General features: G+C 37.2%; 1 protein-coding gene across 13 annotated transcripts in view; it reads left to right on the forward strand.

The window, feature by feature from the left end:
- PLXNB2 (plexin B2) overlaps nt 1-26,346 on the forward strand; it is a 334,253-nt gene that overhangs the window by 277,995 nt on the left and 29,912 nt on the right. For all 13 annotated transcript variants that reach the window (XM_087934112.1, XM_087934111.1, XM_087934114.1 and 10 more), the window contains 9 exons: nt 7,749-7,885; nt 10,520-10,690; nt 11,914-12,049; nt 13,282-13,497; nt 14,804-14,980; nt 17,027-17,163; nt 18,165-18,265; nt 23,699-23,928; nt 24,647-24,828. In XM_087934112.1, coding sequence (XP_087790238.1) covers nt 7,749-7,885; nt 10,520-10,690; nt 11,914-12,049; nt 13,282-13,497; nt 14,804-14,980; nt 17,027-17,163; nt 18,165-18,265; nt 23,699-23,928; nt 24,647-24,828 — 1,487 coding nt within the window. The remainder of the gene's footprint in view (nt 1-7,748; nt 7,886-10,519; nt 10,691-11,913; nt 12,050-13,281; nt 13,498-14,803; nt 14,981-17,026; nt 17,164-18,164; nt 18,266-23,698; nt 23,929-24,646; nt 24,829-26,346) is intronic.

The following is a 26,346-nucleotide window of genomic DNA, read 5'->3' on the forward strand; positions in this document are numbered from 1 at the left end:
GCAGTAAAACATACAAAGTACATTTAATTATTGTGTGTTGAAATATTTATTTATTTATATTTTGAGTCAGTCTTGTCTCCTGGCAACTGCCTTGAACAAGTTCCCGCAGTTTTCTTGGCAAGAATTTTGGAACTGGTTGGCTACTGCCTTTTTTGCTAGAGCCAAGTACATGATTAGCCACAGATCACTGAGCTGGATTTGTGCTTAAGAAAGGACTACAACTCGTATTCTCCTGGTTTCTAACCTGGTACCTTAACCAGCACACCAAACTGGCTCTGATAAAGGTAAAAAAGATCCCTTGTTTCAGAGAATTTTCAGGTGAGCCTAAAGTAGAAAAAATATATTTAAGTTAAGCGGGGCTATTACTTGTCTCTCTGCATCACCACAATCAAAATTGAGAAACTCAAAAATCTCATGGCTTGTATGCTTTGATTCTAAAAAGAGCCTTTCATTAAATTTATAGCACTAAAAAGGTTTATGGCTTGCTTTATTGGCCTATTAAAAAAAAGTTAGGTGTACTGAAGCAGCTTTGTTGAACACTGGATAATTATATTAAAAGTATAAGAAAGACCATGCCCCATTTTCTGTTATAAAGGCGCATCTTCAAAATTTAAATGTGTGTGTAGGGCCTTTATCATCATCTGTTTTTTTGTTACTGTGCACAAGAGTTTGAAGTGCTTGCTAAGATAGAAAACACAGAAGCAAAAAAAGAGCAAAACGAAGGTATGAAAAAGTCAATTATTTTAACGCTAATTGATTTTAGGAGTAGAATTATAGACACATTCTGTTTCCTCCACTGAAATCAATGAGCCCTTGCTGTGCTGTGCATTTGATACATTGAATAAGGCTGAGCAAAGACTGAAGGGGTCTGATTTTAAATCGCAATACAATCATGAAGCTAGCGAGGTAATTGAGACCAGTTACTGCCACTCCACAAAACCTATTTCACATGGGGTTTGTGTAGACAAAATGTGCTTTGTAGGAAAGTTGTGCTCAATTACAGCTGGACATGAGCATTTAAATTTCCAATATCAGTCTTTCAATTAACAGGTGCTGCTGAGGCTTTCTGATCCGCTGTTAGATTACTTTATTGTGTATCCCATTTGAGAAATAATGTTTCAGTTATTTAAGATTTTATTTCTTTCGAAGCGATGACCCTGACTTTTTGGTTTTAACTTTTTAAAATTAACTGAATCATACTTTGGGCCTTAATTCTTTTCAATTATTGATTTTAAGCCATCTAAACCAGGGGTGTCAGACTCAAGTCCTGCAGTGCCTCTGCCAATGAAAATGGGCCCCTGTTTTTGCTGGCCCGGGGCTGCAGGAGGCTGTCACTGCTGAAAACGGCCCCTAGGGGGTGCACATGCCCAAGGCTCCGTTTTCACTGGCGGAGGGCTAGCTGCTAGCAAAACAGACTAAAAACAAACAAAAACCAAAGGAGAAATGTTTCCCATTTTTCATTTGAGCATGCAAGAAAAAAGAGGAAAGGAGAAAGGGGAAGAGAAAAGGTCAAGGGAAAAGAAACATGGGAAGAGATGCAAGGAAGGAAAAACAGAGTAAGGAAAGAAAAATAAGGGAAGGGGAAGAATGAAGAGGGAGGGAAGGAAGGAAGGAAGGAAGGAAGGAAGGAAGGAAGGAAGGAAGGAAGGAAGGAAGGAAGGAAGGAAGATAGATTATAATGAGAGGGAGGGAGGGCCTGAGGAAAGTTCTGTCTTAGCACTTGGCCACCACAAGTGCCCCCGACATAAGTGATGATAAACTGACCATATGAACCTTTGCCACACCCATGCTAACTCCTCCTCCCCCAGCACCCCGAGGTCAAACAGAACCTTGATGCGGCCCCCAGTGAAACCAAGTTTGATACCCCTGATCTAAACTTTTTAACCAAGTATAAATTGGGGTTTTCTTTTTAATAAGTTTAACCCCACTTCTGGATGATACTTTCAGGACAAAGCTAGGTAGAAATATCATTCCTATATGTAACAAATGCTGTCTAATTTGGCTGGTGAACAAGCAAGAAGTCTAAGCTGATACTTGAATTGATTTCTGCATGTATATGCAAGTAATTACATATATTCTGCTTGGCTTAGTAGTCTTTAGAAGCCAGTTTTTCTAAAATAGGTTCTGTTGAACAAGACATGAAAAAGTTCATCACATTTCCATTCCATTCCATTGTATCTGTGCATAAATCAAGGAATTGTGATTGTGATAAATGCAGTACCCTTCTCACTACTCATCAAAGCTTTCTATCTTAGGAGTAAAGCTGTGTTCTCCTTACAGAGCAATGCTTCCCCAAAGGGTTTTCAGCCTCACAGAAAATATCCCAGCTTGTGTTTTTCAGCATCAGTCTTCATATTCTATGATGACATAGCATTTATTTAAATGTAATGTATGTAATGATGTGCCCAAGACATGTTCCTTTTCTCAGAAGTTGAGAGTGCTGTCTTCAAGCAGCTTCTATTCATTTCAGTTGGATTGGCACAGAGATATTCTAACCATATTAAACCTATACTAACTACAGTGATTGTGTGTACCTAATAAGTCCCGATGAGGATGTCGTACATCCTTAAATAATCTGTAACACTGCAGAAGCTAATCTGGGTCAGTCACTGGGAGGAGAGTTTTAGTCTTCCAGGCTTTCAGATTTGTGCTGGAGCCCATCCTCAAGGGAACTTCCTCATAACAAAGTGTGGGCTTTGGGCTATTCTGTGTGTGATATTTATATAGTGCCTAGTTTTGTGTGGCATTTTAGTTGTTGATTAGAGTGGCCGGTTGTTACGTCATTAGCTGTTGTTTCCTTCTGCTGCCAAGGGCTGAAATAGTCCATTAAGGGCTGAAATAGTCCATTTCCCCCAAAATGATGGACTCACGAAACATCCAGTATGAGATTGGGACATAATAACAGTTCTATCTTTCTAGTCTGAGAGAGTTCATATAAAGGAAGATATGTACTACTCACAAAATATATTATACTTTGCTCCTCAAAACATTCTCCATTTTTCTTCCAGGAGCTCTTAGGGAAAAAAAATGGAGATGACAAAACATGCCACAGAAATATATATTTTGCACGATGTCACTGTCTCGTGTCAGAGTAAATAACATATAACACGCAATTAATATTTTAAAATATTTTACAAAAGTACTGCAGTCTTCAGTACAAAGTAAATGTCTAATCACCCAAGGCTTACCCAATATTGCATGGACTTCTATTCTAAAACAGGAATCTTCAAACTTGACAACTTTTAAGACATGTGGGCTGGGAATTTCTGCGAGTTACAATCCACAAATCTTTAAAATTACCAAGTTTGGAAATCTCTTTTCTGAAACAAACATGCCAAACATGAAATACATTCCTCTTAGGTCCTCCTGAGGCTTAGGAGGCTGTTTGCTTGCAAAAGTAACATTCACAGGAATAAGGAAAAATGACCACATTTAATCTGTGTTTGTGTTCTTCTAAGTCTCACAGATGATCCAAAATCCCGTGAGCCATTTTTTCTACTTTAAATTTGCCTTAGGCAAAAACCACAGACCAACATAGCCAGATCATCAGCTGTTGTGAACCAATAAGAGTCAGCTGTACTTCAGGCAGTACAGTCCCAGCCTTCAATCCACCTCCTCTCATATAAACATCTCCCTTTTTATATGCATTTGCAATCCCAATTTGTTGTGCTGTTAAATGTTTTCAGGCTGAGAATACAGAGCTATCTGTCTTTTCCCCAGCACTTTCCAAAATTGTTACCTTTTTGCATTTTTTTTTTATCATGACAGAATAATCCAGAGAAGCGACATTGACAATATTCAATTCATTTAAGTGAATTTAAAATCAAATTCTGTTTTGTCCTGGCCCTGTTCACTTCTTGTCTCCCCACGTAGCCTTCCCAATTCTCAGCTCTACAATTTTACAGCAGAGTTGCAATAAAGGGCCTAGGTTTCAACAGCCAATTTCAGTTCTAAATTAAGAGGAAATAAACATGTGGCAATAAATTGCTATGCTATAAAGCTCCCAAGGCAGGTTTCATAAGAATATCTTTTTGTGCAGTCATTAAGGTTTCTGTAGCTAGGGCTACTTGTAATATCTATTTATGTAAGAGAGCAATAGGCAGTTGCACTTGGTTTCACTGTGTATAATGAATATACTCAAACTGCTGATAAATACCAAGTCTAGCCCTACAAAACTTGTTTTATGCCTTGTAAAATCAGGCCCAGGCCATTAACTTTTGTTTTTTAAAAAAATCCATCTAAACCATCTATTACTAAGCTTTCATTTGCAGAGTTTCTCAGTTGAGGCAGTTCCTAAGAGGATATGCCTGTTTTGAAGTTTAGTTGACATTATTATTTAATTAACATTATTATCATGTAAGATGTTTGTTCCATTACAAAGAGAAGATTCATGATTGGGGGGGCAATTAATTGAGCAATCAGAGATAACAGGATATCCATTATAGACCAAATGTAAAAGTTTTATTTTTGTGGAGTCATCTCTTTTTTGTGCATTTTAGCTTATTGGTACGTTGCAAAATACAGGAGAAACATTCCCAATGCATTTAAACAAGCATACTTTGGAATAAAATGCTTAAAGTATTTTGCTATTAAATAATTGGATTTTTTTAAAAAAACAATTTACCACCAGATTGAGATCAGAATTTCCATTGATAAGTACAATAGATAGTAAGTGAGTTGCACCTGATTTTACAGTGTTTCTTTGCCACAGTTGTTAAATGAATCATTGCATGTGTGAAGTGATGTAAGATCACTAACTCAACATTTGGGATTCGAACACTAATTTTTAGAATATAATCCTATATAAAAGATAAAATGCCTTTGCTCAGGTTTAAATGGCACTTTGGCAGACTTTTTAATATCTGCAATCTGTTTCTTTTGTGCTTATAGACATTTGGAATAGATTGGGTTCTCTATAGTATGAAATCTCTAACCATGGGCAAGATTTGTGCCTCTCTTGGCCATTTATACCACAGTAACTTCATGAAACTTGCCTGCTAGGCAAGGTCATCCATCACAGTGGTCACCAACCAGTGAGAAAGTTTTGGTGGTCCACAGAGAAATATCACACACCCCCAAAGCAATTAATCCAGGCTGCGCGGGAACACAAGGCTTGTGTTGCTTGCATTGCAAACAACATGAGGTAGTGAGGGGAGGGGGAAAAGGGCGGAGTGGGGGAAATTCTTTCCACTTCTTTCTTCTGCTTTTGGCTGCATGCAAGGAAAGCAGCAAAATTCTTTCTTTCTCTCCCCCAAACTCCATCAGAAATGAGTCTTTGGGACCCAGCAAGGCATCCTTCTCCAAGAGCAACAAGTCTCGCAAAGACTCATTTCTGGCAGAGTTTGGAGGAGAGAAAGAAAGACTTCTGCTGCGTTCCTTGCATGAAGCCAAAAGTTTCTCTCTTCCCCCCTGAGAACGGAGCTGGAGACGGTATCCTGCAATCCCAAATAAAGAATCATTGATCGGTAGGAAAACAGGGTGGGGAATTTTTCTGCAGACTGTTTTGGGGATTTTCCCAGGGTCTCTGGTCTGCGGGATTTAAAATTATGAGTTTGATGGTCTCTGAGGTCCAAAAAGTTGGCGACCCCTGATCTATCACTATCTTGATGAGACTAAAAGATTACCATCTCAGTGTTAGGACTAAACCAGAGATGTTGCTGAAATCTTAACCAGAATATGGAAGTCCTGAGGGACTAGATTAAGGGTGTCAAACTCAAGGCCCAGGGGCTGGATCTGGCCCATGGGATGCTTAGATCTGGTCCTGTGGCCTGCTCTGGAAACAGTGAAGGACTGGCCCGCAGTGCCTCTGCCAGCGAAAAGGGAACTCAGGAGGGCCATGTATGCTGCTTTCCCAAGCTCTATTTCTGCTGGCAGAGGGTTGCAGGAGGCCATGATGGCCAAAAATGGAGCCTCAATGAATGACGTTGAGCTGGCGACACCCACCCTGGCCATGCCCCTGACCCCCTGAAGTCAAACACAACCCTGACGCAGCTCTCAATGAAATTGAGTTTGATACCCCTGGATTATATGGATTAAAATAAACTCACATTAAATTAAATTCATGAAAGGTAGAGAAAGCTAATTGTTTTGGGTTTGATCTGTCTCACATGTGCCAACAATTTCTAGTCTAGATTATGTCATGCTTCCACAGAAGGAACAGGTTTTCAACTTGGAGGTTGCGTTGGATGTATTGCTTCTGTCCAACAGATCAGGGATGGGATTCTACCAGTTTGCACCTATTCGCTAGAACTGGTTGTTAATATTCTAAGCAGTTCAGAGAACCAGTTGTTAGAAGAAATTACTGACCTAATCCTGTAAGGAAGGCAGGAAGGAAACATTCTGGTGTTGCTTACAGAAGTTGTCTCTCCGTTAACCCTTATTACATTCTTGGCAGGACTAGACTTCCTGTCTCTGGAACTTCTCTGGAGTTTTTTTTCCCTCCTTTGCTGGTACTTTGTTGTGTGGAGTGACCATTCAAAGTTACAATGGCACTGGAAAAAAGTGACTTATGACCATTTTTCATACTTATAACTGCTGCAGCATCCCCACAGTCATGAGAGGCCAGGCAAGGAGATGCATGCCTCTATGTGAGTGATATTGAGTTGGCCACGCCCAGCCAATAAGATGACCACCAAGTCACGCCTACCAACTAAGCCAGGCCCACAGAACCAGTTGTTAAAAAATTTGAATCCCACCCCTGCAACAGATGGACTCCTTTGGTTTCATTGGCAAGACTTTCAGAGACTGGGAAGCTGTTAATGCCTATGGCACTTTCCCTCATTTTCTTCCATTTGGATTACTACAATGTAGTTAATGTGACCTGCTCCTTTTAACTTTGGTTGCTGCATTGAGCTGCCAGGGGTCTAAATTTTAATGATTATACATTCTCCTGTTGTGTCATGGAAAGACTTTCATATACCTGTAAAATCCTGGAAATTTGGAGCCATATTATATTTCTGTTGTGCCCTAAACTATCAAAACTATAAAATTGGAAAGAATCACCAGAAAAAAACAACAACTGCATCCTTACTATTTCTTTCTGAAGGCAGCAAAATTTTCAATGTTATTTTGGCACAAGATGTTTTCATTCAGACACAGGAGATGTGTAGGTTACAGGTTTTTTTTTAAAAAAAAAAAACTTAGTAGATCAGTTTACAGCAAATTCAGCAAGGTCACAGAACCTCATTATTTGTTTAGGAAATAATTAGTTTTGCACTGCATTTCTCGGCAGGAAGTTTTTATCAAGCTGGGGAGAGGCTATATCTAGTTCAGGAAGTCACACGTTATGCTGTGCAGGCCTGCTTTTAAGGTGCACACCTAAATGCTGCTTTCCAGATCAGCAAATGTTCTGATTTGAGATAGGTGGGCAGGGTTTCCTTATTATACATGATAAAATTATCTGCTGCTTTCACAATTCTTTTCAAACGATGGGCCTAGCTGTTCATGCCATTGATGTGATTATATCCAAGAATGTGCTGCAAGAAGCATTATAACCAAGTCTGAAAAAAGTATGCTCTAAAAGATTTTTTTTAAGAACTGAATGAGCAGCTTATATATTATATTATTCCTGGGAACCCGATATCAGTAGCTGCTTATAGTAGTCGAACCTTGAGAATGAGTTGTTTATAATAGCCTTCATTTTTCTTCCTTCCCTTTTGCGCCCTTAAAATGTATTATTACCATGTTTGGGAAATGTATTGTTAGAAGAAATTCAGAATTTAAGTAATCTATGACTTTCTACATTACAGGATCCTTTACCTACAGGAATAAATCCCCTCAGAGGTCCCCAAGCTGGAGGAACAGTTCTAACTATCAGTGGCACAAACTTAGCCACAGGTTCTATTCAAGATGTTAGTGTTTACCTTAATGAAGAACCCTGCAGAGTGTAAGTATAAGATCCATGACCTGTTCTTAATATTACACCCCACCTGCTGTATTATCTATTGTGGTGCAATTTGTATCATGTATTCCAACTGGGCGGGGGAGGGGGTTGGACTAGATGGCCTACAAGATCTCTTCCAACTCTGTTAATCTGTAATCTGTAATATATTCTGTCAACAGAACAATTGGTTATCTTGATAACAAGATGTTGTTGTTGATTTAATTTTGCGGTATTTATTTTTCAATATTCTAGTCAGCATTAACACATGGTTAGAACTATACTCCTGGCATGTCTAACCACTGGCCATTGATGTAAGTAAGCTAGGCATATGAACAAAACAGTCCAAATCTAGGAAGTACCAACTTGTTGAAAATATCTTGAGGGTAATGCTTGTTTAACAACTGCTTGTTCAGTGACCATTGGAAGTTACAGTAATACTGAATGAGATTTATGACCAGTCCTTGTAATTGTAGCCATCATAGCTTCCCTGAAATAAAGTACCATTATTAAGTGAGGGCTTTATTAAAGAGCCAACATGAAAAGTAATATGAGTGTAGCACCTTCAAAGAAAGGGCATCCAGAATAGAAAGTATCAAAATATGGTGTGGCATCATGATGCGTGCCTTATCATTTGGGTTGTGGCATATACAGAAGATGCGAGGTTTAGATCATGATAACATTTTAACTCCTTTGGGGATGCTGTTACTTCAGAGTAACAGATCAAAATGCCTCTTTATATATAGGCATGTTGCTTTTCTACCTGCTTACAGGTGCATCATTGAATCTATAATTTTCCAGGCAAGAACATGGCCAAACAGAAGAGTTTTAAAGTGCAACCCTTGCCTCATTTTTATAGTGTGAGTCTCTGAAAAATAACAGGGCTGATGAGTCACAGCAAAGCCACTTGACAGTAAGGTGAATATACAGGGTTAATGAAAGATGGAAGTTACAGCTAATTATTTCTAATGGTTAATAAACAGGGGAGATATTTATCACTGCTTGGTGAATTAAAGGTGGGAAATATATTATCTACATAACTTTCAACAGTACAACAATTTGAGGTATTTTGGGTTGTCTGGAAGAGTTCAGTAATAAATTGGTATTATCCACTTCAGACAGTCCAGTTTGATGGAGGGGAACAAAATTGTTTTGGTTAATATGTCATGTTCTGCCTGTGGAATACTTGAATTGTCCTTCATTGAAAAATAGTTGTTTTGTATTGCTCAAGTAATGTGGTAATTAATCATGTGCTTCAGCCTTAATTAAGGAATATTTGCAATATGAGTGAATCAAGCTTTATCTATTTATCTATCACATTTGTATTCCATCTGGGTGATGCAGGAACAGCTTAGGTTCATTTTTAAGTTATTCTACTTGGTACTTCTTAGATGGTAATCTTGCTACCACATTGCCATAACATGCTTGATTTTAGGAAGGGCTGTACATTCTCAGTCTAGTAATTTTTTTCTGAAATGCACATATCTGGAATGCTAATTTTGTTGCAATATTAGAACACCCTCAAAAACTATAATTGAAAACACAGCAGGGGTTATGTTAGCAGATGTTAATGCCGACATTGAAGACATGCACACCATGTTGCAGCATTATAATCAAAAGAACTACAAAGGTAAAGGTTCCCCTCGCACATACATGCTAGTCGTGCAACATTTCCATGGACGAGAAAGTGTTGTCAGCAAACATTGTGTATATTCTGTAAATTCTGATGTCTTAAATGAGACTTTACAACTTGTGAGCTGGCTTTCACTCAAGAATATGGCTGGTCAGCTCGGACATAAAAGGAGACAATATTCTGTGAGCATTCTTACACTTATTTTTCCATGCAGAAAAGACACCAGGTCGTGTTGTGCTGTATAATGTGATGTAGTGTAATATATTATAGATGTAGTATAAAAAAAGACAGCTTCCCACAAAACACTTAAAGGACCATAGATAGGGCAATTCTCAAGCACCAGTGGGAAGAGATAAGATTGAAATGGTATTAAAAAAATGAATGCATGCATATGAAAGGCCATGCTGAAACTGAACAAAATTTATGTTGAAATAACTTCTATCTATGATACTGGCATTTTCTTTAATACACACACACACACACACACACACACACACACACACACATATCCTAGTATTATTGAATAACTTGCTGATCGTAGAATCATAAGTCACTTCTTCAGATATTTGTAAGTAAGATGGTTTTAAGTATGCAAAACCCAGAGTAGAAACTTGCACATACCATGAATGCTCACCCGTTCTTAATTGGTAATATCTTTTCCTAACTAAAAAAGAAGCATTTTTTTTAATCCTCTCCCTTTCACACTGAGCAAAATTATTATAATCTAATAGTAAGGCTAAATCCCAGGCTAAATTGGACTAAAGCAAATATCCGGAAAGCAGAAATCACTTGTAGAGAACTACTGTTTTCTCTTCCCCACCACAATAGGACACCTGATTAAGGTGGTTTCTGAGGTGACTGATTTTCCTAATTCACTCTTTCTTTCTGAAATTCCTCCTTTGCTTTAGTTAGATGAGAAACCCAAAAGGCTGATGTCTTAGTGTACTTCATTTAAAAAAGGTTGTTTTATTGTTGTTATTTTCCCCTTTTCCCCTACTTTTAAATAGTATCTCATTTGGGCAAGAAATCGTTTGTGTTACTGGGCCAAACAGCAAGAAGGGAGCTGTTTCTGTAACCTTACAGATTGGAAACACCAAAAAAGAAATACAAAATGTACAATTTACCTACAGTGAAAATCCTACTGTTAGCAAGATCACCCCTGAAGTCAGCATTCGCAGGTAATAAAATGGTTCTGCTATAACGATATGTTCGGGTTTAATGAGCTTTTTTTCCCCCGTGTAATTATTAGATAACTACTATTTTAGGTCTTGGAAGTCATAATAAATGTAACATAATTGTATCTATCTTCTCAAATAAAAGTCATCAACTTCAGGGAAGGTAAATGTTTTCATCCATTTAAGAATTAATGAAAAAATTATCAGGCACTTGTGTAACTGCTTATTTCATCTGAAAAAAAGAAAAAAGTACCGATTTACAAAATTAAAGGAAAACGTTCTATGTGATCTTTAATACAGGAAGCTGTTTAAACTGTGTTAAACTTTGGCCCCTATGGTTCAGTTCTGTTTATGCTAGATACCAGTTCAGTTTACCTCAGCATTAGCAATTCTAAAATGTGTATATTCCCCCTCAGCCAGCATGGGGGAATTCTGGAACACATTTTTATTAAAGTTGAGAAACACTGTGCTTGAATTTGAATTGAAAACACAGAAACAAGGGCGGAAATCAAAAGAATCTGGATGTTAACTGTAAAATTGAAATTTGTTTATTGGTTTAAGAAATATACGTTGTCCATAAGGTTTACCTGGCTGTTTTAAATTTTCTGCTTCACAGTTTTTGAGTTTATTTTTCTAATTAGTGAGACTCGGGGTTGTTGCTGGATAGCATAAGAAAAACAAAACAACCCTAAGCAGACCAACAGCAACTGAGAAGCAGGGATATGGCTGCAATGACAGACCATAGTTAATGTGACATATTAGTGTCTTCCCAATTAGTTGGACTCTATGCCATGCAGCTATAGCTATGCGGTTTTTTTAGTTTCCAGATGGAATATCTGCTTGTTTTATCAGTGTTGATATGTAGTAACACAAGCAACTAACAAACATAGTAAACTAGGTTATGATATGACATGGGGGGGAGGGGCAGTCATAATTTATATTTTTAGTTATGTTACTGAGTTTCTGTCACAAGAAAAAGAGCAAAAAAACTGGCATACCATAATTTGGAAAATCATTAATTCTTTTGGCGGCTCAGATTTTTTTTAAAAAAGAGAAAGATGTGTGATAAAATAACATACCTAAGAACTAAGACTACATTTAATGATACTCTGCTGTTATCTACAAACAAGATTCAGTGTAGAATAAAAGCAAGGTAGGTATTTTCAAATACCTGTCTAAAATCGGAAAACATAACATTGTGTGATTTCTAATTTTGTGTATTTTAGTGGAGGACGAAATATTACTGTACTTGGTACTGGGTTTGACCTCATTCAGAAGTTCTCTGTGGAACTTAAATTCAAGCTTTTTACAGATATATCATCGAGGAGGAGGAAGAGGAGACAACTAGAGAGGCATCAAAAGGTATTACTTATCCTTTGTTTCAAAATACGATATATCTTTGGAATAAGCAAAGCAATTCCACTTAGACTTATACACCACTTTATAGCACTCTCTGAGTAGTTTACAAAGTCAGCATGTTGCCCCCAACAATCTGAGTCCTCACTTTACCAATCTTGGAAGGATGGAAAGCTTAGTCAAGCTTGAGCCCATCAAGATTGAATTCCAGGCTGTGGGCAGAGTTAGCCTGCAATACTGCATTCTAATCTTAGTTCCACCAGAGTATTTGGAGCCATACCTCCAATATTTAGATGCAATGGCAAATGAGCAGGTATTTCAAGGATTGTAGTCAAATGGCTCTACAATTGATTGTTTCTATTCCCACCATCCTGAAAAAGGATTAATCTTACCTCATGTTTCTTGTATTCAAGACAATTTTAGGGATGTGACAACCACTCTTAAAAGAGATAGTCTTTGGCTATAACCATTCATTTAGTGACAGTCCAAAGTTACAATGGCACTGAAAAAAAGCGTCTTATGATCATTTTTCACACTTACAATTATTGCAGCATCCCCATGGTCATGTGATCAAAATTTGGATATTTGGCAATACACCAGGGTAGATAAAATAATGTTGTTTCACCCATTGTTGAAAGCAATCAAAACAACCAAGTAATTGAAATATTACAAATAATAAATATTAAAATGATACTTAGAATAGAAAATAATTGAAATTGTGTGCCATTTTATAAAGTTCATGATACTATATTTATGTTGCAATTTTGAAGATAGTTTTTTTTTCTTAACTGAACTTTTAAGGAATTACATTTTATCACATCTTAAGGAAATTTAGCTATTGGGAGATATTCAGCCCAAGATAAACCTGCATATAAGTGTGTTTCTTTCATTCTTTAGAAAAACAACATTGATTTAGTAGGAATATCTTATCAAAAATCATTTATAAAATTCACATATTCACTCTGTATATAAGGGGGTAAAAACTGTAAATTGTAATTCTGTTTTCATCATGGCATGCATTTTTCAGCTACTCTAAAACATCATGAAGGTATGAATGCCTTCATGATGTTTTAGAGTACCTGAAAAATGCATTGCAGATTTTTGCAAACTACAATAAAAATACACTAAAATTTATAAGATTATTTGATGGTTTACATTACTGGTTTCCTTCTCAGATTAAATATATATAATTTATAAATAGTAACAGGCAATATTCTTTTCCTTTTGTTTTTCTTTAGTTTGAAGGAAAAACCATCTCGAAAATCAATGACACTGCGTTAGTCTTCTTATCTCCACCAGTACTGGAGGATCCAGAACTTTATCAAATTTTTATACTTATTAAAATGGATGGTCATGTGGTGGAGCGCCAGGACTTTCAGTATGTTGCTGATCCAACTTTTGAAAACTTTACTGATGGGGTCAAAAAACAGGTCAACAAACTTATTCATGCAAAGGTAAATATATTAGGAAATTACTGGTTTTTAATGCGCTTGATTATTCTATTATGACCTAGGATTTTTTCAATAAATTTATCTTCATACTTTTTATGTTAATCTCTTTGTCCTACAAGATTAGCTGAGTAAGGGTTAGGGTTAGGCTCCCCTCGGGCCCTCCCTCACTCTCATTATAATCTTCCTTCCTTCCTTCTCTTCTTTTTCCTTCCCTCTTCCTTCTCCTTTCTTCTTCCTTCTCCTCTTTCCTTATTTTTCCTTCCTTGCTCTCTTCCCATCTTCCCTTCTTTTTCTTTGTCTTTCCCTTTCTCCTTTCCTATCCCTTCTTTTGTTTTGTTTTTAGTTTGTTTCGCTAGTCTTCTGCCAGTGAAAATGGAGCTCACAGCCCACCCGCTCACTCCCCAGGCACCATTTTTGGCTGTGATGGCCTCCTGCAGCCCTCTGCCATCGAAAATGGAGCTTTGCAGGGGGAGGCACCAAAAACAGAGGGCTGCCGTGGCCAAAAACAGAGTTCCATTTTTGCTGGCAGAGGCACTGCAGGCAAATCCTTTGCTGTTTCCAGGGTGGTCCTGTGGACCAGATCTAAGCACCCCTCAGGCTGCATCCAACCCACACACCCCTGCTCTAGCATGTCATCTGCATTGAGTATCTTGATTTAATATAGTTATAAACTCAGATACAGATAATCAGAGTTGGAAGGGACCTTGTAGGTCATCTAGTCCAACCCCCCTGCCCAAGCGGGAGACCCTACACCATTTTTGACAAATGGCAGTCCAATCTCTTCTTGAAAGTCTCAACTGAAGGCGCCCCCACAACTTCCGAGGGCAAGCTGTTCCATTGGTTGATTGTTCTCACTGTCAGAAAGTTTCTCCTGATTTCCAGGTTAAATCTCTCCTTCAGTTTCCATCCATTATTCCTTGTCTGGCCTACAGGAGCTTTAGAAAATAGCTTGACCCCTTCCTCCCTGTGGCAGCGCCTCAAATATTGGAAGACCGCTATCATGTCTGCCCTGGTCCTTCTCTTCACTACACTAGCCATGCCCAGTTCCTGCAACCGTTCATTGTATGTTTTAGCCTCCAGTTCCCTAATCATCCTGGTTGCTCTTCTCTATGCTTTTTCTAGAGCCTCAACATCTTTTTTATAACGTGGTGACTCAGCTCTTGTCTTTTATGATAAGACATATACAATAGATTAATGTATTGATCTTGGAATGTTTCTTTTCCATTGCTCCTTGCACCCATAAACGCTACTTTGAAAAAGATTTAAATTAGCAAATAGCTAAAGTGGCTCATTTTGTTTTTCTATCTAGGGTAGTAATCTGAACAAAGCAATGACAATCGATGAGGCTCGTGCATTTGTAGGAGAAGAACCCTGCAACATAACAACTCTAACGGAGAAGGATTTATATTGTGAACCACCTGAAGAGCAACCTCTACCCAAACGGAGGCAAAAAAGAGATACAGTCAACAACCTTCCAGAATTTATTGTAGGTCACTTTTTCCTATGTTTTTTTAGTAATGTGATATAGAATTGAATACAAAGATTTGCAATTATAAATAATGTTGGTTTTCTCTTAAAACGTTTTCAACAAGAATCCCAATTCCATTTGCTATCACCTATTTTCAACAAAATATAAGGAAACTGTTTCCTTTCTTTGCTAAACCACTCACAGTCGAGGTCTACAGCTTTTCAGATTCCCAATCAGCAAGTTCATGATGACTCAGAATTCGGAAGGATGTTGATTTGGGCAAGATTTCTATAGGCTAAAATTTTGGCTTGTATTTATTAACATTCGGAGTTGTCACCTCAATGAAACAGAACGGCATCCCAGGAATCTTCAATCACATGTGTCAACTCTTCTTTAGTGTGAATTTAGCAGGCATCTCATCCTGACAATTCATGTTAAGCGAAGCTGACAAATGGTGACCACAATTAAAAAATTAATTTGAGAGTGCAACAGTCTGCCTAGATTCATTTACAGCTGTTCTGACCCAGGCTGAACAGAATCATGAAACAGATTCCTTGTCCTGAAGAAAAACCCTTTTTATTTGGTTAATGTGAATTCCTTGCATTTACACTCAGACAAGTCCTGGCAATAATCCTTCATAGGTTTAATTGCAAGAACAGACCTTATCAGTCCTTGGATAGTTGCCATGCTGAGAGTTTCCAGTCGCAATGCTGTATAAAAGGAAATACATAGCAAAGAGTTTCTGTGAGGCACAAACTCAGATAAGCAAATCTTCACAATAATAAGTGAACTAATTGTCTCCTGCAAACACCCCTCCCCTTTTGCTCCTATTTATGGGAGAGGCCAATCAGTGTCAACTTGTGCCTTTTCTTCCAAGTCGACCCCTGTTCCTTAGTAGTTCCCTTTTCCTGACAGCTCTGTGCATACGCGCATCTGGAACAGGCTCCAGTTGTTCTTCTTTCCCACTTATCTTTGACTCCAAAGGCAGCTGATAAATGTCAGAGGGCCCTGGCCCCATCTCTGCCTCTGACTCGGAGCACCCATCAGAGCCTTCTCAAGACTCCAGGACTAACCAAAGTTCCTCCCCAACCTCCTCACTGTCCGAGTCTGCCACCAGCTCTGCTGGCAGCTGGCAGGCCACAATAATAGTATTAAGCATAGGGTGATCTGTTCAATGTTAGTTCTGTATGCTGCCATTGTGATTTATAAACTATAGTTTCTGCTTAATGTGTGTGATAATTAGTTCACTTTGATATGTTCAACATATCATGTTTAAAACTAAATATGGTTTAGCACTTTGTTTTTATTGATTTATATACATTGGATTATCAGTTAACTTTCTGGGGGACTATTTTCTCTATGTGAACTTGACCATTGACCATTATGTGGACATGACCATTGTCCCATAATCTACTCAATCTGACAATCCACTTTCAAAAGTTCTTCTCAGATTTCTTGCTTTTCTGGTTTAGAATATTTTTAAAATTTGTCACAAACTCTCTTAAATGATCCATCATTTTTAATTTGTTTATAAAACTTTCATACTGATTCATTCACAATATACTCCTAGTAGTTTTGGTAAACCTAAACAGATCTGTTTAAATTTTCTCTTTGACAATGTTCTTGTTTATTCTTGTTTTCATCTAGAACTGTTTTAAGTTCCCTGAAAGGGCCGATTGAACTTGACTGTCTGTTGTTAACAATGGACATAATTAATCATTTTTAAAACCATTATGGTTTGGACTAAATTCAACCTGTGTTTCTATATTTCATATGTATGGGTCATATTCTGTTTCAATTATTATTGCCACTTTGTTGTCTTGTAACGAGGGTTCTTTCCAGATTATCTTTCCAAAACTGGTGCATTCCAGCTATGTTGGGGCCATTTCTCAAAAACTGTTGTCTACACTAGCTGGTAATTCTGAAAATTTAATCCCAATGCATCTGGAATGTGAATTGCATATACCAATTAGCTTCTATTATTTTGATTCTTTTAAATTGCATATAACTAAGCATTGAATGCTTATCAAAATATGTTTTTAAGAATTGCAGTTATCTCCCTAGGTAAAATTTGGCTTCAAAGAATGGGTCCTAGGAAGAGTGGAATATGCTCAAGTCAGCGATGTGCCACTGAGTCTGATTTTGACATTGGTAATTATCCCCATGGTGGCCATTATCATCATCTCAGTCATTTGCTACAGGTAAGTTTTTATTGTCATCAGTTGTTGTACAAATAATAAAGGCAAAACTGATTTTTTGAGAAAAATGTGGGAGGAATCTCTGCAGGCAAGGCTGTCTTTCTTCCCTAAACTTCTCACGGCAGCTACAGAATTTACTCTTAGGATTTAAGGGACAATCTAGAATAGATATGGGAGCTTTTCTTAACTGGCCATTTTCTGACCATATCACATTAAATTGTGTGGGAGGAAGAAAGATAACTTCTTGTTATATATCTTTTCAGGGCAGCTGGTTTTCATTCACATCATACTAAAAATAATGAAAGGCAGGCTTTGGTTTTCTCCTTCAAGGAACTACTCCATAAAATAAAATGTACAACATATTACTTGTAAGATATATGTGAATTCTGCAGCTAGGGTATTGGGTTCATCCACCCCAGGGATCTTTGCTAGAAACATCTATATTGATTTTTGTTCCTTGAAAGTGATGATTTCCAAAATATTTTACGCATCACAATGCTTGCATATTAATCATAGTGCATACATTTTCATGATTTCATTGTACACAAACCTACCCTATGGGTTACTTCCAAAGTGTCTTTTCCATATCATAGTTTTTAGCATTCATGTGCTAAATATGTATTATTTTCCCTCTGGTCTTGATAGATTTGTAGAAAGAAAATGGGAAAAAAGATGAAAAAATGAAATGATATTTGCATGTGTCTGTGTATTAAAAGGTTGAATTTATCTGGCAGTTGAGATCCATATTGGTTAAAAATATCACTCTGAATATAAATTAAATTCATAAACAAGTTTGGTAAAAGCTAGAAATGATTATAGCTTAAACTCACAATAATGTGCTTTTGAGTCAATATAACATTAAATATTTAATTAATTTAGATCTATGTGTTTATTTTATAGCTTAAGATAAAATATAACCCTGTACTTCTAAAGATACCTCTACTGTTATAAAATGATTTATTTTTACAGTTTGTAACTTTTCTGAACTTCTCTATTCCTTATAGACGGAAAAGCCAACAAGCAGAACGAGAATACGAAAAAATTAAATCACAACTTGAAGGCTTGGAAGAAAGCGTCAGAGATCGGTGCAAAAAGGAATTTACAGGTGTGACTGATGCCGGATTTCTTAGAATTCTCTGGATAATTCACAAGATGTATTGAATGCCTACAACTGTCTGCTTTAAACTGTCTTTAGAGAATGTGTAGGAAGCAAAAACATTTTTGATTACTACATTAACTTAAGAATGGCTTACTCTTCTGGCAAATGATCCAAAAGCTATCCATAAAAAGATAATGTATTTTTAAACATTTACTGCATTTTTTAAATAGAAACAAAATAGCACATATCAAGAAGTAAATCATTGATAATAAAATCATCAAGATGTTTCTCTTGGGACATAGTAAATCAGTTTGTATTTCAACAGAAAATGGATTAATATTTGAAAGTTATGCTCCTGTTGACTGAAGGGGGGAAAGTAAAATCTCTGTTGAAACGAGCCCAGTTACTAGTGATTCATGGACTCATCCAAATAGGTTTCTTTGCAACAATCAAGGTTTGTCATTGCTGCCTTCTGGGATTTTTTTTTTCAGTCTATTAACTGCCATAGTATTTCCTGGTCATCTTTCATGTAAGTACTACCAAGGTCTGTACCTGCTTAGACTTTTGAGGCCAGACAAGCTGATCAGCTTCACAACTAGCTTTTCAACTGGATAGAGAGGGTTCCAAATATAATTTAATTTGTAGAAATTTATTAGAGTTTTAGACTTCAGAAAAAAATCGGGTAAAATAGAAGCAATGATAGAAATTATTTCTTTTCAGTTACAGACCTTGTTAGTACTTACATGGAAAATGACCAAGAAATATTAGGATAGTTAATAGACTGGAACACTGAAAATATATCTCAGAAGGCAGCAAAGACAAGCCTTTATCAAAGAAGCATCTCTTTACCCAATATACTATATAACAGATAATCAGAGTTGGAAGGGACCTTGTAGGTCATCTAGTCCAACCCCCTGCCCAAGCAGGAGATCCTACACCATTTCTGACAAATGGCAGTACAATCTCTTCTTGAAAGTCTCAAGTGATGGCGCTCCCACAACTTCCGAGGGCAAGCTGTTCCATTGGTTGATTGTTCTCACTGTCAGAAAGTTTTTCCTTATTTCCAGGTTAAATCTCTCTTGTTCAGTTTCCTTCCATTATTCCTTGTTTGACCTACAGGCGCTTTAGAAAATAGCTTGACCCCTTCCTCCTCTCTGTGACAACCCCTCAAATATTGGAAGACTGCTATCATGTCTCCCCTGGTCCTTCCCTTCACTAGACTAGCCAAGCCCAGTTCCTGTAATCGTTCTTCATATGTTTTAGTCTCCAGTCCCCTAATCATCCCAGTTGCTACTCTGTACTTTTTCTAGAGTCTCAACATCTACTCTAGGTGTGGTATTACTAAGGATTTATAGAGTGGTATTAGTACCTCACTTGATCTTGATTAATGTTAATTAATCTGTTAATGCAACTTTGGATTGCATTATCTTGTGTTAATAAAGAATTAAAATTGTATTTATATATCTAAGATAGCAGTCAAAGTAGAAATATGCTATCAATCCAGTTTTCAACAAGATTTAAGGAATGCAGCCTAGGTCACTTTTAGGCATATGATGTTTGTGTCATTTTAAACTTCGCAATCAGGACGTGACTTATCTGAAAACTTCAGTTTGTAAGAATTTTAGACGTAATGATTTCACAGTTCTGGAATTTCAAAATGCACACATCTGTCTTGAATCTGTTATGCCTCATTATATATTCAAGCCGGCATATTTTGAAGCAGGCGAGAAATTTTCACCTCTTTGATTCATGGATACCATCTATGATATTCATGTGCTGGTTCTTTGCTGATAGCAGTTCAAACTCATGTTTGTGAGTTTGAGGAAATCATATTGTTGATTTAATTTGGCACTATGCTGCACCCTTAGCAATGACTTCAGCCTACCTAAAGCCATAAAATTGTCATAGGCCTCATAAGATCATTTTTGGCTTCCAAGAATAGCCATCAATCATTTGGAGGCTGGCCTAGATAGAAGCTGTGTGTAAGTACCAGATTCCAATTTGATTAATTACACAAGTAGAGCCCAAAATCATGTTGTATGTATTATATATACTATTTCAGTTTTTTGTTTACCAAAAGGTACAAAGATCTCTTTTTGCCTAACGCAGAGAACATGTCAGTATATTGCCTTTAATCCTTGCTAATTCTGTCTAGTTCCTGCTCTCTTTTGCCTTGAAATTTGAAATTACTCTTCTTCTTTGATTTTTTTTTCTTTCCACTGATTATTCAGTTCTATATCTAATTCTTTGTCAAAAGATAATTACATTTGGACCACTACTAGCCAGGAATCTTTGGATCTCTTGTAGATGCTAAATTGTTCACTGAATTTCTTAATTTTTTTATTGCTATAATCAACAGAAATTTCTGAGGCTATTAGATTAATTAACTTGAAGATCTTGTCAGTAATGCAGACATCTTCTAGTATAAGTGGACAAAAGTAATTGTCCCCTGTGTCAAATTTAAAAGAAATTGGATTGACCTAATGTGTTTTCTGTGATCTTTGTTAAATCACAGATATCAGTCTTCACTCTGCTGACCACTAACATACATGTAATTTATATTAAATTAACATATTTATTAATATAACACAATTATGGAAACAGTACCTATGCTGCCGGAGTTTTCTTGTCTTACATGCTTTTAGTTATCTGCAGTTTTTCAGGAAAAAGTACTATATGTTTACTTGTGAAGAGAGAAGGAAAGAGAATTCACCCTTGGATTCTAATTACTACTTTTCTTACAATAGCTCCAAACTAATATTTACAATAAATAGAATTTGAGTCACACATCACAGTGGTGAAAGGAGACCTTTTTTCTTTGTAATTACTATATTGTATTACCCCCTGTTTGTGTTTTTTATAGAAAAGCCAAGAGGTTTTCCTTCATTTCTCATGTTAGCGCTCTCTCTCTCTCTCTCTCTCCCCCTCCCTCCCTCTCTCTTTCTCTCTCTCTCTCCTTTTAATGGAAATACACATACACTCAGCTCTTAACTTACAACCATTCATTTAGTGACCATTTGAAATTACAATGGCACTGAAGAAATGTGACTTACAACCAGTCCTCACATTTAAGGCTGTCTCATCATCCCCAAGAAGATATGATCAAATTTTGGCCTTGTTGCAACTGGCAGGGATTTATAGTAGTTGAAAGACTTGAATCATGTGATTGCCATTAGCAACCTTCCCAACCTGTTCTAAAAAAATTGGAAAAGATATCAGTGTAAGTCTATAGTAACTTGAATCCCACAAAAAACAGTATTTTGGAGTAGGACTTTTCTTTTTTTTGAATGACGTAGTGGTTAAGATGCTGGACCAGAAGCCAGAGATTGTGAGTTCTAATCCTGCCTTGTGCATGAAAGCCAACTGGGTGACATTGGGCAGCTACACTCTCTCAGCCCAACTCTCCTCACAGGGTATTAGGTATCTTCAAAGCCTTGAGGTACTTATAAAGTACTAAAGGCAGGATAAAAATCAAATAAATAAGAAGAAGAATGGTTTTAAAATGATATTATTATTTTCCCCAGCACCCTTTTCTCACATTCTATTACAGTCTAACAAGAAGTTATCCATTTTTTTAAAAAAGTAATTCAATATGTTTACAGTGTAATGTGGAACTGCTTTTTTTTTTTGTTAGTTCATTTAATGGTAGATCTGTTCTGAGACTTACAATGCATTCATGAAGCCTTCAAGATTTTCTCCCTTTGCTTTGCATCTTTCGGCTGTCAGAAGTAATGGGGGGAGGAGGGGGAAATGGTTATGGGAAGTGAGCTGGAGGTGTTACAAACCAGAACTGTATAAGCTGCGGGGGGGGGTGTAGATTCTTGCTTAGGCTTCTATCCTATGCTATGCGCATGTGCAACTCTATGTCAAGGTCAACGGACAGAGGCCTCATCACCACCTGGAGATGCCCACATGATGATATACACAACTTTTAATTGGATGAGCCAATTGAACTGTTCGGGGTGGGAACGTTGCCATTACTTTGTATATGTGATTTACGCACCCATTTTCTCAGATTCAGAATTCTTTTGTTGCTACCACTTAAAAGATATCTTTTCTCTGATTAAAGGAGTCTAAGTATTTCTTTCTTGGATTTTGAATGGAGCACCAGCTGACAGCATTTGAAGGAAATTTAATCCTTCTCCCCCAAGGACTGTTTTAGAAAATTCATCTGCTGAATATATACTCCTTTAACAATTAATTGGTGCCAACTAAGTTTTTTTTTTTCTCTCAAAGTGAGGAAATAACAACAATACACACAAAAGAAGGTTTATGTATTTTCCAAACAAAAGAGAAAAAAGATTAAATTCCCATACTGCTATGGTAATTTCAATTTCAGGTTGGCATTCATGCACATTCATGCAACATATTATATTGTTTTGCTTTTTAATGAAAAAGAGCTACGTATCTAGCACATTGAGTAATTTGTCCCTGTCCCAAGAGTGTGGAAAAGCACGCTTGATTTTTATGGTCACACTGTTATGGGTTTGTAAAAGTGGGATCAGTTCAAGGTCCCTGATGATGGTCGCCCTCACTTTTCTCCATTTGGGCGCTGTGAGGAATGTTGTGAAAGCAATTCAAGATTATACTGAAAAAGGACAGTGCCGGTATGTTCCATTCCTCTCCCAATCCCATCTCTAAAGCTATAGCTTTTCTTTTTGACAACATAATAGAGCTAAGCTGGACTGTAACAGCAAGATGAGACCGTTGCCTTCCTATAGTCAGATAAAAGTTCAAGGACCTTTTATTGGTAGATTGTAATTAAGAACCAGTTCCACTTTGTGGATAGAGAATATGACCTGGGAGATTTGGATTCATTCTGATCTAATTAATACAAAAATATCCTAGTCTCAGTAGGCTGTGTATGTGTGTGAGTGCAGAGCTGTATAAACTCAAGCTCTTTTGTCCTTTCTTCCCTGCAGAAAAATCTTGTTTACAGCCTTCAGATACCATTAAAGGTTTGCGGCAAATTATAATTTTCATGTGACAGATAGTGAAAATTATTAAATACATGAACTAGAGATTAATCAAATTAGCCACATTTAATTTCAATTAAATTTACATATCAGTGTAATGAAATCAATCTTTGTCCTTGCCCTACACATTATTTTTGTAACACAGCCCCCAGGATAGCCTTCCAAAGTATTGCCAAGAAAAACAACTAGAGCAACTAAAGAGAGAGAGTTTTTCTCTTCCGATGATTTCATTCTAAGATTAGAATGGTGATGATGTTTATTCAAAAGTAATTGTAATTTAAATCAGACATTCACAAATGTGTTTAAAACCAAAATTCCTATTTCCTGGTTGGGTGTAAGTATTGTTGTAATAAGTTAAGAGAATTGTCAATTATAGCATTTTAATATTTTGCTCAGAGTAGCAATAATTAAATCAATATTATTATTTTCTGCTAAAGCTTTAACATTATTTCCTGTTGCATAGATTTAATGATAGAAATGGAGGATCAGACAAATGACATCAACGAAGCAAGAATTCCAGTGCTTGACTACAAAACCTATACGGACAGAGTCTTCTTTCTGCCCTCTAAAGACGGAGAAAAAGATGTAATGATCACCGGAAAATTGGACATTCCTGAAAACAGACGGCCAACCGTAGAACAGGCATTGAATCAGTTCTCCAATCTGCTCAACAGTAAATCATTCCTCATTAACGTGAGTAGAAAATAAAGGTCAACTTTTATGTTGCTAAAAAGCTTTTTCATTTGATACATCTGTTTATTAGAATAATAAATTAATCTGCATATTTTGTGTCCTGAACATCTTGTAAAGCTGTGTCTGTGATGTATAATAGCATCTTACATAATTTTGTTCCTGTACCTGTCATCTGTGGAAGAATGGTATTCACCAGAAATACTATTAGCCGGTACCCATTACATTCATTATATAGTTATGTCAACCATGAAATGCAATTAGATCCCACCCTTTTCTTATATATTCAGGGATATCTATGAAAGGTCAACAGCAGCAAAACGGTGAAAGCAACTGTCAAATGAAGTCTTCCCACCCTTTTTAAAGAAATACCAGGACAAGACTTCAGTTGTCCTTGTTATTTTGATGTTGCTGCCCTGCCCTGTTTGCACCCTGTTTAATATATGCCAGGGATCAAATTAACCAAAATTAAAGCATCAAACAGAGTCCTGAACATGTGCACGAAATTGTTGCAAATGATAAACTGAATGCAAAAGAAGTGCATTAAACAAAATCCTCAGTTTATCTGGCCAGAACCACAAAAATATATTCAATTCTTCTGGAATGTATTGTATTCCAATTTTTATCTCATTATACTATGTTTCCAGAATGACCAATAAAAAGAATAAGCCTCAACTGTTTCATTCATATATCTGTTTTTGTTGTTGTTGTTTCTGTTTAGTTCATTCACACGTTGGAAAAGCAAAAGGAATTTTCTGCCCGTGCAAAAGTATATTTTGCATCTCTTTTGACCGTGGCTTTGCATGGGAAGCTAGAATACTATACTGACATCATGAGGACATTGTTTTTGGAACTTATGGAGCAGTATGTTGTGGCCAAAAATCCTAAACTGATGCTCCGAAGGTAGGGAAGGTTTAATATATTACAACTAAGGTAAAGGTTCCCCTCGCACATACGTGCTAGTCGTTTCTGGCTCTAGGGGGTAGTGCTCATCTCCGTTTCAAAGCTGAAAAGCCATCACTGTGCGAAGAAGTCTCCGTGGTCATGTGGCCGGCATAACTAAATGCCGAAGGCCCATGGAACACTGTTACCTTCCCACCAAACTGGTCCCTATTTTTCTATTTGCATTTTTACATGCTTTCGAACTGCTAGGTTGGCAGAAGGTGGGACAAGTAACGGGAGCTCACTCTGTTACACAGTGCTAAACATTCGAACTGCCAAACTGCTGACCTTTCTGATTGATAAGCTCAGCATCTTAACCACTGAACCACCATGTCTCCTATTACAACTGGGCAGGTCCAATATGTTTTTGCTGTGCAAGATAAGATTGATATCCTACTTTCCCAACCATTTCATTCCTCTCATGGAGAAGCCAAATAATCCGTTGACTTGCTCCAGTGGTGATGATGAGATGCACCCACCACAGACAAGCACTGTTAAAATAGATTTCTCCAGGGGTTGGATTCAAAATTTTTAACAACCGGTTCTGTGGGCATGGCTTAAGTGGTAGGCGTGGCTTGGTGGTCATGTGACTGGGTGGACATGGCTTGGTAGTCATGTGATTGGCTGGGTGTGGCCAACTCAATATCATTCACATTGAGGCACGCATCTTCTCGCCTGGCCTCTCATGACTGTGGGGATGCTGCAACAGTCATAAGTGTGAAAAATGGCCATAAGTCACTTTTTTCAGTGCCATTGTAACTTTGAATGGTCACTCCACACAAGCAAAGTACCAGCAAAGGAGGGGAAAAAACCTCCAGAGATGTTCCTGAGACAGGAAGTCTAATCATTCCAAGAATGTAATAAGAGTTAACGGAGAGGCAGTTTTTGTAAGCAACACCAGAATGTTTCCTTCCTGCCTTCCTTACAGGATTAGGCCAATAATTTCTTCTAATAACTGGCTCTCCAAACTGCTTAGAATGTTAACAACCGGTTCTAGTGAATAGGTGCAAATTGGTAGAATCCCATCCCTGGATTTCTCACTTTCCAAATAAGCAACCAAGTTGTCAGCTTGAGACAACTGCAAAAATCTGACCATTCATCACTGATTAGAATTTAAAGAATAGCAGCATTTAGTTATGAAAGTAAAGCCTCTGATTCTTTATGAAGGCCATATTATGGTATCTTGTTTTTTTTAAATTTATGCCATAGTTAAACTGGTATATATAGTTTATTTACTTTTATGTTATTTACTTATTATTATGTGAGGTCTACCATGTTTCTCACCTGTTTGGTTAAGGAGTTGTGTTCTGTTTCCTACTAAGTTCAGCATTTTTCTTTCTAATGTGAATTAACTGTTCCAGAGTATGATGTTCTCTCTCTTTTTCTCTCACCCCCATCTCTCTTTCCCTCCCCATCTCTCTCTCTCTCTCTCTCTCTCTCTCATGTTTTGTCACATGTTCTGTTTTTGGTCTCCGTAGT

Source organism: Pseudonaja textilis, chromosome 5 (genome assembly GCF_049901715.1).
Source record: "Pseudonaja textilis isolate UNSWEBS1 chromosome 5, rPseTex1.2, whole genome shotgun sequence".
Lineage (NCBI taxonomy): Eukaryota > Metazoa > Chordata > Lepidosauria > Squamata > Elapidae > Pseudonaja > Pseudonaja textilis.